We start from the raw sequence: 12,166 nt of genomic DNA on the forward strand, positions 1-12,166 counted from the left end.
TGAAATTACCGTATTGCCCTTGTATGTGTCTTTTTTAACTTTTACAAGATCTATATCTATGAATACTTAGAGTTAATATGATAATATAATCATTGGTTGTCCTCCAACTGATCTCGTGCGGGTCGGTTCGGACAACCGTTGGATGTGCGACAACGTATAAATGATATTCATTTAATATTTTTGATCGTGTTTGAACATAAACACAAGTGTTGTTAAATGTGATGAATTTAGTTAGAATCGTTAAATACGAAAAGCCGACAAATATGTGCATCAAACTTAGCAAAAATCGGCCCACTTAAGCTTAGTTCGTTCACGTTACAATTCTATTGATTGCGAAATAAAAATTTAATAATTTCTCACTTAAATAGATATTACTTAGATTCAAACTAAAAAGTTATATATTTTAACAATATCAGTACTATCCTATTAGGTGCAATACAGATTGCCGGCAGTTCATTATTGGTTAAGAGTCATATTAACTCCTCGGGCTAGAAATATTATACGGAGTAATTTACAAAATAGTAATATTAGTTTAAAAGGTGATGCTGATAGATAGGACATAAGATTTCGTTTGGCAGCGGAGGGATAAAGGCTTTTATCTCTGTTATCGTTTGACTTATAATAATCCATAGGTATTTTATTATTATAATCATGCTTAGTTGAGGTATTCCTAACTACTGTAGTATTACGAATGTAATTATATTGGAAGGTATTCTAATAATCTACTATTATTTGACTACTTCGTGGACTTATCTGGAGTATTTTTCAAAGTGAAATTAGTTAAGTATTGAGATGACAGGTAGCTAGCTGTCGACGATAACTATTGGCCTTATTGGGTCATCTTCTATCTCTGACAGCTGGATAATATGCGGAGGATTCTGCTTTGGGATTCGGAATCTCGAGAATCCCCTTTCCCATTAGCTCAATCCACCAATAGGAGCAAGAGATTAAATCCAACAACAAGATCACGCTTAAATCCCTTTTGCTTTCGCGCACACCGAAGCGTTATTATTGTTACAATTATGAGTAGCCTCGGAAGTCAAGTCATAAATGGCGTTCTTAGTAATATCTTTATTAAATGAATCTAGTTGGAAGTGGAACCCCACCAGATACTCAGGGTTAACTTCAATTATTTAATAAGTAGTAAGTATCTTATGAACATTAGATTCAGTAATTTTGATTTACACTGCTTGGAAAATCTGCAATGATTTGATGCAAGACCCCCCAAAAGGGTACTTTCGTAAATACGCTCCTTTCAACCACAGCTCTCGCTCCCACTGTGTGTGTGTGTCTCTCTCTCCTCCGAATTCCCCCCAATAAATCCGCCCGAGATTCCCTCTCTCCGTTCCCCAGTCAAATAAGCAACATAGAAGGGAGATCAAATCGCAGGCAAGAGGGGAGAAAAAAACATTCATGGGGGAAGCCCGAGGAGCAGCGCCATCATCGATGGAAGAAGACGAGATCTCCCCGATCGAGCAAGTGCGGCTCACGGTAACGAACACCGACGACCCTACGCTGCCGGTGTGGACGTTTAGGATGTGGTTCATCGGGACGCTATCGTGCGCCCTCATGTCCTTCCTCAACCAGTTCTTCGTCTACCGCACCGAGCCCCTCATCATTACCCAGATCACCGTCCAGGTCGCCTCCCTCCCCGCCGGCCAATTCCTCGCACGCGTCCTCCCCACCGCCAAGTTCAAGATCCCGGGGTTCGGGGATCGAGACTTCTCGCTCAATCCCGGGCCCTTCAATATGAAGGAGCACGTGCTCATCTCCATCTTCGCCAATGCCGGCTACGCCTTCGGTAACGGATCCGCTTACGCCGTCGGGATCGTTAACATCATCAAGGCGTTCTATAAACGAAGCATCTCCTTCGTTGCGGCCTGGCTCCTTATCATCACCACCCAGGTTCGCAAATATCGCAGCATCATTTTGTTAAAAAAAAAAAATTCGATTTCTTTTTCGTAATTTTGTTTCTAAACTATGGGGATCGGATTGCGATCCTTTTCCTTTTTCATAGGTTTTGGGATATGGATGGGCGGGGTTGATGAGGAAGTACGTGGTGGAGCCGGCGCACATGTGGTGGCCGAGCACTCTCGTGCAGGTCTCGCTCTTCCGGTAAGTTTTTCTTTTCTAATCCTTTTAATTTCTCTATCTCTCTAGACAACGCCGACTGAGATACAACTAGTATTATTATAATATGCCGCATTGCTGATAGATATTAGAATAATAAATTTTATCCGCCAACAAATTTTGTGACAGGAATAATAGGAAATCAGGCGAGAATAATTTGGGCATGTCACCGAGGGGAATCCCATATTTATCTAACATTTAAGCAACCAAAAAGGTTAGAAAGGTTGCCACTTATATGTCAATGTTGGTTAGATGAGAATATAGAGGTAAAGTAAGGGCTTGTTTGGGTAGATTAGAAAAAAAAATTTCCCATAAGATGCAACAACTATTGCATGCGATTCTTTCTTTTTTTTGTGGATTAATTTAATTATTTTGTTTGGATAATTTAAAAATTTTGAAGGAAAATATAGCAAGAAAAGAATTAGAAAGAGGTGTTGATGATGAAGGGTTTAGAAAGAGGTGGAGGTTGTAGGAGAAGATAATAGGTATTGAAAGACGAAAAGAGAGAGATTTTTATTTTTTATTATTGAAAAAAATAATCACAAGGACAAAAATTCCTTTACTTCTCAACTTTCCTGTAAAGGAAAGTCAAATTCCGCTGTCAAGTAAGGAAAAGGGTTAGAATCTTATAGGAATAGAAAACAAATTATCCATCCTTTTGATACGATAACGTTGTTCACTTGTTCACTTGGTTGACAATCGATTACTAGTGAAGTAGTTAAAAAAGTTGACCTCGTTGCCTCGTTGCGCCGTCCATCGGACTGGTGCTATTTGGATTCATCCCCGAAATGCTTAAAAAAAAATTAAGACTGATTGAAGTACTAAGGAAAGACTGCTTACATAATTCGTGTTACAGCAGCAATAGATTTTTCAAAGCCCGGGCAAGTGGGCATTCCCCAGAAGTCCTTCCCCAAAACCGATCACACCAAGGTCCTTATCCGAGTGGGCCCACTGCCTTTGTAGGCGTTAGTATTTTTTTGAATATACTAAAGTCTGTTCAACATGGCCACTAGGTATAAAGAAGCTGCTCTTTTTCAAAAATTCTGCTGCAAATTATAGACTGCCAGTGTTTTTTTTTTTGTTTTGTTTTGGTTTTTTGTTCATTTATTTCCGTACTTGGAAAAGAGCTGTCTGCATTAGTTCGTAGTGAATTAAAAATGGTCTGCAAACTTCCTGCATGGCTGCATATAGGTAGCTATAGTTAATCTTTTACCTTTTTCTACTTTTGACTGCCGAATATGTTTTGGTGACCTCTTGATTGGTTACCAAGTACCTAATGGTAAGAAATTTCTGCAATCGAGGTTGCAGATTGATCATATCCCCAACTTGATGTCTGTGGTCCTTCTCTTTCCAATGTGGAGGATGGACATTTTTCCATATTCCAATGTGGCTATTGGCCAAATTAGATATTTGTTTAATGGGAGTCATGATTGTTGGTGCTCACGACACCCTGATTTGAACCACCGAGTCTGCAAATAAATCTTCTAAAAATTTCAAATATTTGATATCGATCATTAATTTTCCCAAGAAATCGTCCAATCTGATCCAATTGGTTCACAGAACGTAGACTTCCAATATGCTTGTTCTGAACCATCACGACCCATCCAATTTGTTGCTGGAGGAAAGTGACACGACAAATTGGTTTAACTCGGTATTTTGACCCCAACCCACTTGTCTCGTAGTCCCGATTCCCATTATCCTGATATCCTTTCTAGACATTAATAAATGCGTGCTGGGGGAAATCTATGACTTCCTATCGTTCACACACGTTAGTTAATTTCTACAGTGTTGGCGAAGAATGTATAACATGGCTTAATGTCTACCATTATTGACTTCATCCAAAAGGGCTTTGTCATCAATGTGCACGCAGAAACTCACACGTCACAAGTGTACTCAAGGGGTGCAGATAGTCTGCATCTCTGCCTGCAGGAAATTCCTGCATCTGGGGTACTAGGTAGTGACTGCAACTGTTTTGATCAATCGCTGCAATTAAACTGTCTTGAGGCTTCTATCAGGAAAAGGAAAACCCTATAATTATTAGTCTACAGTTAATATCTCAAAGAAAATAACTTCTTGGACTTCTGGTCAGATGATCTATTAATAGTTACCATGTTGGTTTCTGAATTCTGCGAGATAACTCATATGGAAAAATAAGCTGCGTAGTTGCATTTTAGATTGATATAAATTTAGCCATTCATGTGGACAGTTTGACGTGCTTATGTGTAGTATATATGCAATATTAGAAGTTAAGGATTATTGCAGATTTTTGTCTCTTCATCATGTTTCCCTAAACTGCAATTATTAGTCTACAGCTAACATATCAAAGAAAATAACTTCTTGGTCTGCAGGTTAGATGATCTATTGATAGTTTCCATGTTGGTTTCTGAATTCTGAGAAATAACTCATATGGAAAAATAAACTATATATTTGCATTTTAGATCGACAACTTAGTTGTTGGCCACTCATATGGAGAATTTGACGTTCTTATGATTGACATGTTTGCAATATTAGAAGTTCAGGATTATTGCGGATTTTTTGTCTCTTCATCATGTTTCCCGAAACTGTACAGAGCCTTGAGTCAAATTTCTTGCAGTTGTATCTCAATGTTAAATGTTTGGTCCGGTTGATAGCTATGCAGACAGTAAAATGATGATAAATCCTAAACTAAATTGCAGAGTAATGGACTTGAATTTTGCAGGGCCTTGCATGAAAAGGAAGATCGCCGCATGTCAAGAGCCAAGTTTTTCGTGATTGCTCTAATCTGCAGCTTTACATGGTATGCAGTTCCTGGATACCTCTTTCCAACACTCACAAACGTTTCATGGCTTTGCTGGGTGTTCTCCAAGTCTGTCACTGCACAACAGATCGGCTCTGGAATGAGAGGACTCGGAATTGGTGCTTTCACGCTGGATTGGACTGCCGTCGCCTCTTTTCTATTTAGCCCGCTTGTCTGTCCCTTCTTCGCTATCGCCAACATTTTTGTTGGCTTTGTTCTTTTCCTCTATGTCATCATCCCGATTGCTTATTGGGGTCTGGACTTATACCATGCGAAGACTTTTCCCATATTCTCCTCACATCTGTTCACAGCTGCAGGCAAATCTTATGACATCACTGCTATTGTGAATAATAAGTTTGAAATTGATATGGCGGCATATGAGAAGCAGGGAAAGATAAATTTAAGCACATTCTTCGCTCTGTCTTATGGCCTCAGTTTTGCCACAATTGCAGCTACACTAACACATGTTGCTTTTTTCTATGGAAGGTATGTGTCCGTTTCCACAATGACTGATGCCTTTTTCTTCGGAGTTTTAATAACGGTTGAATGTTCTCCACTTCTTTCACTTTTATTGCTCTATCAGTTTTATTGAAGTTGGCCTGTATTCTTAAGATCATTAAATGAACCAACTACTTGTCTCATGGTGAATATTCTAAGAGAGTCATCAAGAACATCAATCAGAAGCCCTAAAAGATAGCAGTTAGAAAATGACTGAAGTGAAGGCTTTCTAACGAATTGTATATAAGTAGCAATTACTTTTGATGACAACGTAGTTTCAAACAAGAGGCGCGATTTGATAATACGAATAATTATGTTTATAAAAAATGCTACCTGTTGTAAATATGAACTCGGTTCATCTTTAGTTACAGAATATGAAAGAGAATCTTTATCGTTTTCTTTATGCAGTCAAGCTGCCTGAAGTAATGAAAGATATATCTGTGGAAGTTTGATTGGCAGATGCATCAATTAATTTCAAGTATAGAATATACATACTGTAATGTTGGCATCACTCTATCCTTTAATAAGACTTTTATAAAGCTGTTATTGCATATATTAATTTTTCAGGGAGATCTATGACCGGTTCCGTGTTTCATACAAAGGAAAAGTTGACATTCATACAAGGCTAATGAGGAAGTATGCGGATATACCTGGGTGGTGGTTTCACTTGCTGTTGGCATTGTCCCTTATTGTGTCTCTGATTCTTTGCACTCTGTTAAAGGACCAAATTCAGCTTCCATGGTGGGGGCTCATTTTTGCCTGTGGTATGGCTTTTGTGTTCACGCTTCCAATCAGCATCATAACTGCAACTACAAACCAGGTATATATATAGTGCCTTGTCCTATTTATTTTTCTTTGTTAATGAAGATTCAAACATTCACATCATTGCAGTTCATTGAGTTTATGAATTGATTCGACAATTTTAAAGATTCACAAAAACAACCACAAATACAGACACACACACACACACACACACACACACACACACACACACACACACACACACACTAAAAAACAGAAAAAGAATAGGGAAACTCAGATCTTTTTTAGGCATTGCACATAGAATACTCAGATTACAATTCCTGAACCATCTTGATCCCTTAACTTGCTACTGCTTCAATTCACTACATAAAATTGACTGGGCCAATTGTACGTAACTACTCTCTCATATGATTACTTCGCTAGATTACACAATTTCATGCATCCAATTGAATCAACTAAAAGATATAACTTCAACAATGGAAAATTTACTTGTATCTCATCTGGACAGTTACAATCTCTCTATTTTCTCAAGTCTCAAGTCCTATCCAATTTCCTCTTGTCAATCTACCAATCTCGACTTCACCTTCTCTATGTTTATAATTTGTGAAACCATTTATCTTCGAATAAGTTCACAAGTACTTAACATAGGATTGCACTATTCCTTCTGACATCTGATGCTAACTGTACCTTACTTTACTGTGAAATTTTGATCTGAAAACAAAAGACTCCTGGATTAAATGTCATCACTGAGTATGTCATGGGTCTGATAATGCCTGGGAAGCCCATAGCTAATGTTTGCTTCAAAGTGTATGGCTACATGAGCATGTCTCAAGCTGTCGCATTCCTTGCGGATTTCAAGCTTGGTCACTACATGAAGATTCCACCCAAATCAATGTTCCTCGTTCAGGTACTTAACCTTCGAGTAACAACTAGAACTACAAGTTTCTTATGCATTTTATGTTATCACATCCTACTTCTTTCCATCAGTTCCTTGGCACCATGGTCGCTGGTACAATCAACCTTGGCGTTGCTTGGTGGTTACTGGGCTCGATCGAGAACATATGCCAAGATGAACTTCTTCCTCCAGACAGCCCATGGACATGTCCAGGAGATCGTGTCTTCTTCGATGCGTCTGTCATCTGGGGACTTGTCGGTCCTAGGCGTATCTTTGGGCCTCTGGGCAACTATGGAGCTCTGAACTGGTTCTTCCTTGGAGGAGCTATTGGTCCAATTATAGTATGGCTATTCCACAAGGCATTCCCTAAGCAGTCCTGGATCCCTCTAATAAACCTTCCTGTCCTTATTGGAGCAACTGCTAATATGCCTCCAGCAACTGCACTCAACTACAATGCCTGGATTGTAGTAGGAACTATCTTCAACTTCTTCGTTTTCAGATACCGAAAGAAGTGGTGGGAGAGATACAATTACATCCTCTCTGCTGCTATGGATGCCGGAGTCGCATTCATGGGAGTACTGATATACTTTTCGCTGTCGATGGAGAACAAAGGTCTCGACTGGTGGGGGACTGCAGGGGAGCATTGTCAGCTTGCTTCTTGTCCAACTGCCAAAGGAGTGCAAGTTGATAACTGTCCTGTCTTCTAATTCTGGCTCTTCTCACTTTGTACTCTATAATTCTCGGATACACTTATCAGTATTAGTTAGGCGCCGAAGGTCCATATCTTAGCACTTATATTGTTCATATTTGTCAGTCGAAACTCTCAGTAGTACTTGCATTAAAGGTCTTCAGATCATCCCATTTGGGAAAGATTTATATCAGATAGCATTGCCCAACCGATGATCATGAGAGTACCTTGATTGCATTCTCATAAACTTAATTGGTGTTTGATTTATGTACAAAGAGTATTTATTCATAAATTAGATCTTTTCTAAATACATTCTGTAATCAAATACTAACTTTATGTATATTTTAATTAAACTTTGTATAAGAATTATGCATATTTTTCAAACAAAATTTTATACTCTTATATACAGTTTAGTAACCAAATACAAAAATCTTATAGAAATCTATTTAAAATAATTATTATTATATAGTTATTCTTAAAAAATCTTATTAACAAACCAAGCGGGATTATTTTCTTTGGCGGTTTCGGATTCTATAAACAGGCCGAAGTCCATATAATTAACGGGTCGTCCTGGCGCCTGCTCGATTCCGGAGACCCCGAGCGGATTCGAGAAACGCGGAGAGGCTTCTTAACTTGTGCCGGAGGTTACGATATCTTGTTACCAAATTTGAACTAAGAGGGAAGGAATCGCCACCGTCCGTTCCAATCTCTCTTCCTCTCCCTCAGCCATAAATATAGGCCATCCTTAACTTCCCTAAACTGAAAGCCATTACAAGCTTCTTTCCTTCTTCGCTCTTGTTCTCGTTGTTCTCAAGGTATCCTTCTTCTTCTTCTTCTTCTTCCAATCTTTGTTTTAGTACTTGTGGTTATACGTTGGTGCTCTTGGACCGTGGGTTTCCTTCGTGCTCATTTTTGATCATATATTTCGTTCATCATGCTTACTTTGAGGTTTTCTAATTGAGTTGTGCTAGATTACAAGTTTCGATTATCTTGCTTTGATGATTCGTCGAAACTTTCTATTGAAATTTCTCTTCTTTTCCTACCCTGGCTTGCATGCATTCATTAGACGTATCGCAAGCAGTTATATAATTGTTTGATTGCGAGCAATGGGTAGCCTGAGATTCTGGTTTGTTCGTGACAACAGATGCAGATCTTTGTAAAGACACTCACGGGCAAGACCATCACCCTTGAGGTTGAAAGCTCTGATACTATTGATAACGTCAAGGCCAAGATCCAAGACAAAGAGGGCATCCCCCCGGACCAGCAAAGACTCATCTTTGCCGGGAAACAACTGGAGGATGGTCGGACGTTGGCTGACTATAACATCCAGAAAGAGTCGACCCTCCACCTTGTCCTCCGTCTCAGAGGTGGAATGCAGATCTTTGTGAAGACGCTCACCGGCAAGACCATCACTTTAGAGGTCGAAAGCTCCGACACAATAGACAATGTCAAGGCTAAGATCCAGGACAAGGAGGGCATCCCTCCGGATCAGCAGAGGCTCATCTTTGCCGGGAAACAACTCGAGGACGGCCGGACATTGGCGGATTACAATATTCAGAAGGAATCCACCCTGCATCTTGTTCTCCGACTGAGAGGAGGGATGCAGATCTTCGTCAAGACCCTGACTGGGAAGACCATCACTCTTGAGGTTGAGAGCTCAGACACAATAGACATTGTCAAGGCGAAGATTCAGGACAAAGAGGGTATTCCTCCGGATCATCAGCGGCTCATCTTTGCAGGGAAGCAACTGGAGGATGGCGGCACCCTGGCGGACTATAATATTCACAAGGAATCTACTCTCCATCTCGTTTTGCGTCTTCGCGGTGGTCTGGAGTGGTGTGCTGTCTCCGCTGAGTAGGTCAACAAGGCGTCTTATAAATCTTAATCTTGCGGATGCTTAGATTATGGTTATGATTGCTGCTGCATCCACCTTGGGTCTTGTACTTTTCGCTTACCATGCTTCCTTTGGTGGTTCTATATTTTAATCTTGCGTTTCATTTCTCTTTTTTTCTTTTTGCGTGCTTGTTCTAGCTTCAATCTGGTATCATCTGGACACCTTTCGTATTCCAGTTACTTATCAATAAGATGGTATATATATATATATATATATACTTGTGAAGTATGTATGGTCACAATTTTTTCAGTGTGGGTTCTTCTTCATCCAGCAGCAGCTCTTATAGGGTGTATTTCTAAATAATATAAAATAAAACACGTATAAAAACTTCTTTTTTTTTTCTTCATCCAGCAGCAGCTTTTATATAAGAGTAGTTATAGAAAACATGGATTCTAATTTCATGCAAAAATATTTATCTTAATTTTTTGACTAATACATATTATTTGAAAGTTTGATAAAAGATAGACATAATTTTTAAGTGTCAATTTGTACCATAGTGGTGAAATTATTTAAAAAAATAATATAAATATCTAATCGTATAAATCTAAATTTTTAATTTAATTGCACTCTACTTTATAATTTTCCCTGACAGCTCTCACCTAAGAATTCGTGTTCTACGTTGCCCTCTGTTGTCTTCTGATGGAGTGTCCACTGTCCACACACAGCTTATGGAGGGGGTTAGCTTCTGCTTACAACTCTGGCAAATTTCTCGAGAACTCTTTCATTTTGAGATTCCTGGCTTCACTGCAAGCAGCTCACCAGCGGAAGGTCGCGAGTGTGCACCTTGTCTTGCGTTAATATTAACTTTGTTCTCGATCCGGTGGTTCAATTCTAATTCTTCCTGTCAATGATTCAATTTCTAATTTTCACAATTACTTCGGCCGTCTTTCTATCTCTACAAGTTTCTGAAAGTAGATTGCTGATTAACTGAGGAAATGTCTACACTACAACATACGAGCACTCGTCTGCTCGTCTGTCTCTGCACCTCAGCTTTATGATGTGCGAGGTAAAAGTCCAGCAACTCGACAATGCTTTGATCGCCGCTACGACGGCTGGCTGGCTCTCGTCTTGAAATATCGGCTCTCGGCGAAGATTAAAGCTGGTAGTCAGGTCCGATGTGTGACGCAGTAAGCTCAGAATGAGGCCCAGCTGCCGGTGGCCATTGCCATGATCTAAAGTCTTTGACTCCAGATGCTGTGCATTAAAGCTGAAGCCGAGGTAGGAGGAGATGATCTCCATGATGTTTGCTAGTAGAGCTCAGAGGGGTTGCAGTAATCCACCTCAGAGTGCTCTAAGTTGTTGTCTTTAAAACTCCATGAACTCTCTCCATAAGCAGCAGTAGTCTTCTTTGCTGGGGGATGCTCCTTCTCGTACTTGTGCACAAGCTTCTGCCTTTCCGACAAGAAGCGGTCGCAACTCTCCCTATCTTCCTCGTAAGTCATCTGGGGATTCTTATCCCTCATCTCCAGATTAGCTTCAGAAAGAAAACAAAACCAATATAATCATAGCAAAGAAGAAGAAGAAGAAGAAAAATGTGTCATTTAGTATAGCATTGTTCCCAAATAAGATAGCGTTATTTCAAACAGCTATTTAATATAATAAATCTCAAATAATCTGCTCTCTTTGGTCCAATTCCCCTCTTCGTGCGTCGTTTCTTATTCAAGATTCGCCAGGACCGAAGAAAGATTGCGATGGGCATGAAGAAGAGAGACTCACCGTCAGAACGATCGCACTCCCAGCCATGCAGCTGGAAATTGATGGCCTCAAAGGTGTATCTTGGCTTCCTGAGAACAACAAGCGGTTCTCCAATGGCACGAACAAAGTTGCGAGGAAGCGACCTACGTAAACCAAGAAGAGGCTAATTTCAAGCAAGACCCAAAACGATATTAGAAGGCAAAGAAGAGAAGAGAAGATTAATGGCTACGAAGAAAAGAACGAAGCCAATTACTCTTTCTCGAAGCTCTGGCATTCTCTTCCTCTGCGTCTCTCTCTTGGCTTCTCCATCTCTCATCTCTTTCGGCTTCTCTCACTCTCTTCTTCTCCCCTTTATATTTTGCGGACTGGATTCTGGTACGCTAGAGAAGGGAATGGCCGTTATCGAGAAGGCGCGCATTCTTTAATTATTTCTTCTCGTCTTATATATATATATATATTGCCACTGTTAAGCCCAAAGTAGGCCCAAATCACCGTAGTCTTTGGGCCTAATCTCCTAGTTTTAATGACTCCCCCTATTTCTTTTTCACAATAGGTTTTCTATCAACAAAATGTCAGAATAGGTGAGGTCTAAAAATATTTGTTAAATTATGATAAACATTCCTGCAAAATGCTTCAAATTTCTGATTTCTTTTCTCCTTTTTGGAACATTTGAAAACAACATAAAATATCGATTAAGCTTCTGTTAGACTTCATCAGGGCTGTTTATATAAAAAAAAAAACTCTTAGATTTTAGTAATAGCGAGGTTGAGCTCTTAATATTAAATGTATATATATATTTTTTATATTAGATGTACAAGTATTTTATAA

At 39.5% G+C, this 12,166-nt stretch overlaps 2 protein-coding genes across 4 annotated transcripts; both read left to right on the forward strand.

Moving 5' to 3' along the window:
• Nucleotides 1-1,262: 1,262 nt before the first annotated feature.
• On the forward strand, nucleotides 1,263-8,041 carry LOC140761925 (oligopeptide transporter 4-like). The gene is made up of 6 exons (XM_073099460.1): nucleotides 1,263-1,905; nucleotides 2,018-2,115; nucleotides 4,829-5,392; nucleotides 5,972-6,224; nucleotides 6,891-7,073; nucleotides 7,154-8,041. Exons 1-6 carry the CDS (start codon nucleotides 1,414-1,416, stop codon nucleotides 7,766-7,768), a joined length of 2,205 nt encoding a protein of 734 aa, XP_072955561.1. The 5' UTR covers nucleotides 1,263-1,413; the 3' UTR covers nucleotides 7,769-8,041.
• Nucleotides 8,042-8,444: 403 nt separating this feature from the next.
• On the forward strand, nucleotides 8,445-9,842 carry LOC140763278 (polyubiquitin 11). 3 transcript variants are annotated; one of them, XM_073101390.1, is made up of 2 exons: nucleotides 8,445-8,564; nucleotides 8,816-9,842. In XM_073101390.1, the coding sequence occupies exon 2, from the start codon at nucleotides 8,894-8,896 to the stop codon at nucleotides 9,605-9,607; it is 714 nt and encodes a 237-aa protein (XP_072957491.1). In that variant the 5' UTR covers nucleotides 8,445-8,564; nucleotides 8,816-8,893; the 3' UTR covers nucleotides 9,608-9,842. The 3 variants fall into 3 exon arrangements, with proteins under 3 accessions (XP_072957491.1, XP_072957493.1, XP_072957492.1); XM_073101392.1 differs by having other exon boundaries at nucleotides 8,466-8,564; nucleotides 8,900-9,842; XM_073101391.1 differs by having other exon boundaries at nucleotides 8,521-8,564; nucleotides 8,894-9,842.
• Nucleotides 9,843-12,166: the final 2,324 nt, after the last annotated feature.

This window comes from Typha angustifolia, chromosome 7 (assembly GCF_048772165.1).
Source record: "Typha angustifolia cultivar Huaian chromosome 7, ASM4877216v1, whole genome shotgun sequence".
In the NCBI taxonomy this organism is placed as follows: domain Eukaryota; kingdom Viridiplantae; phylum Streptophyta; class Magnoliopsida; order Poales; family Typhaceae; genus Typha; species Typha angustifolia.

Excerpts from the sequence above, each read along its gene's own strand:
- LOC140761925 (XM_073099460.1), top strand. The coding sequence starts at position 1,414 with ATGGGGGAAGCCCGAGGAGCAGCGCCATCATCGATGGAAGAAGACGAG. Across the intron at positions 2,116-4,828 it reads GTGCAGGTCTCGCTCTTCCG|GGCCTTGCATGAAAAGGAAG; the intron begins GTAAGTTTTTCT and ends TGAATTTTGCAG. Across the intron at positions 5,393-5,971 it reads GTTGCTTTTTTCTATGGAAG|GGAGATCTATGACCGGTTCC; the intron begins GTATGTGTCCGT and ends TTAATTTTTCAG.
- LOC140763278 (XM_073101390.1), top strand. The coding sequence starts at position 8,894 with ATGCAGATCTTTGTAAAGACACTCACGGGCAAGACCATCACCCTTGAG.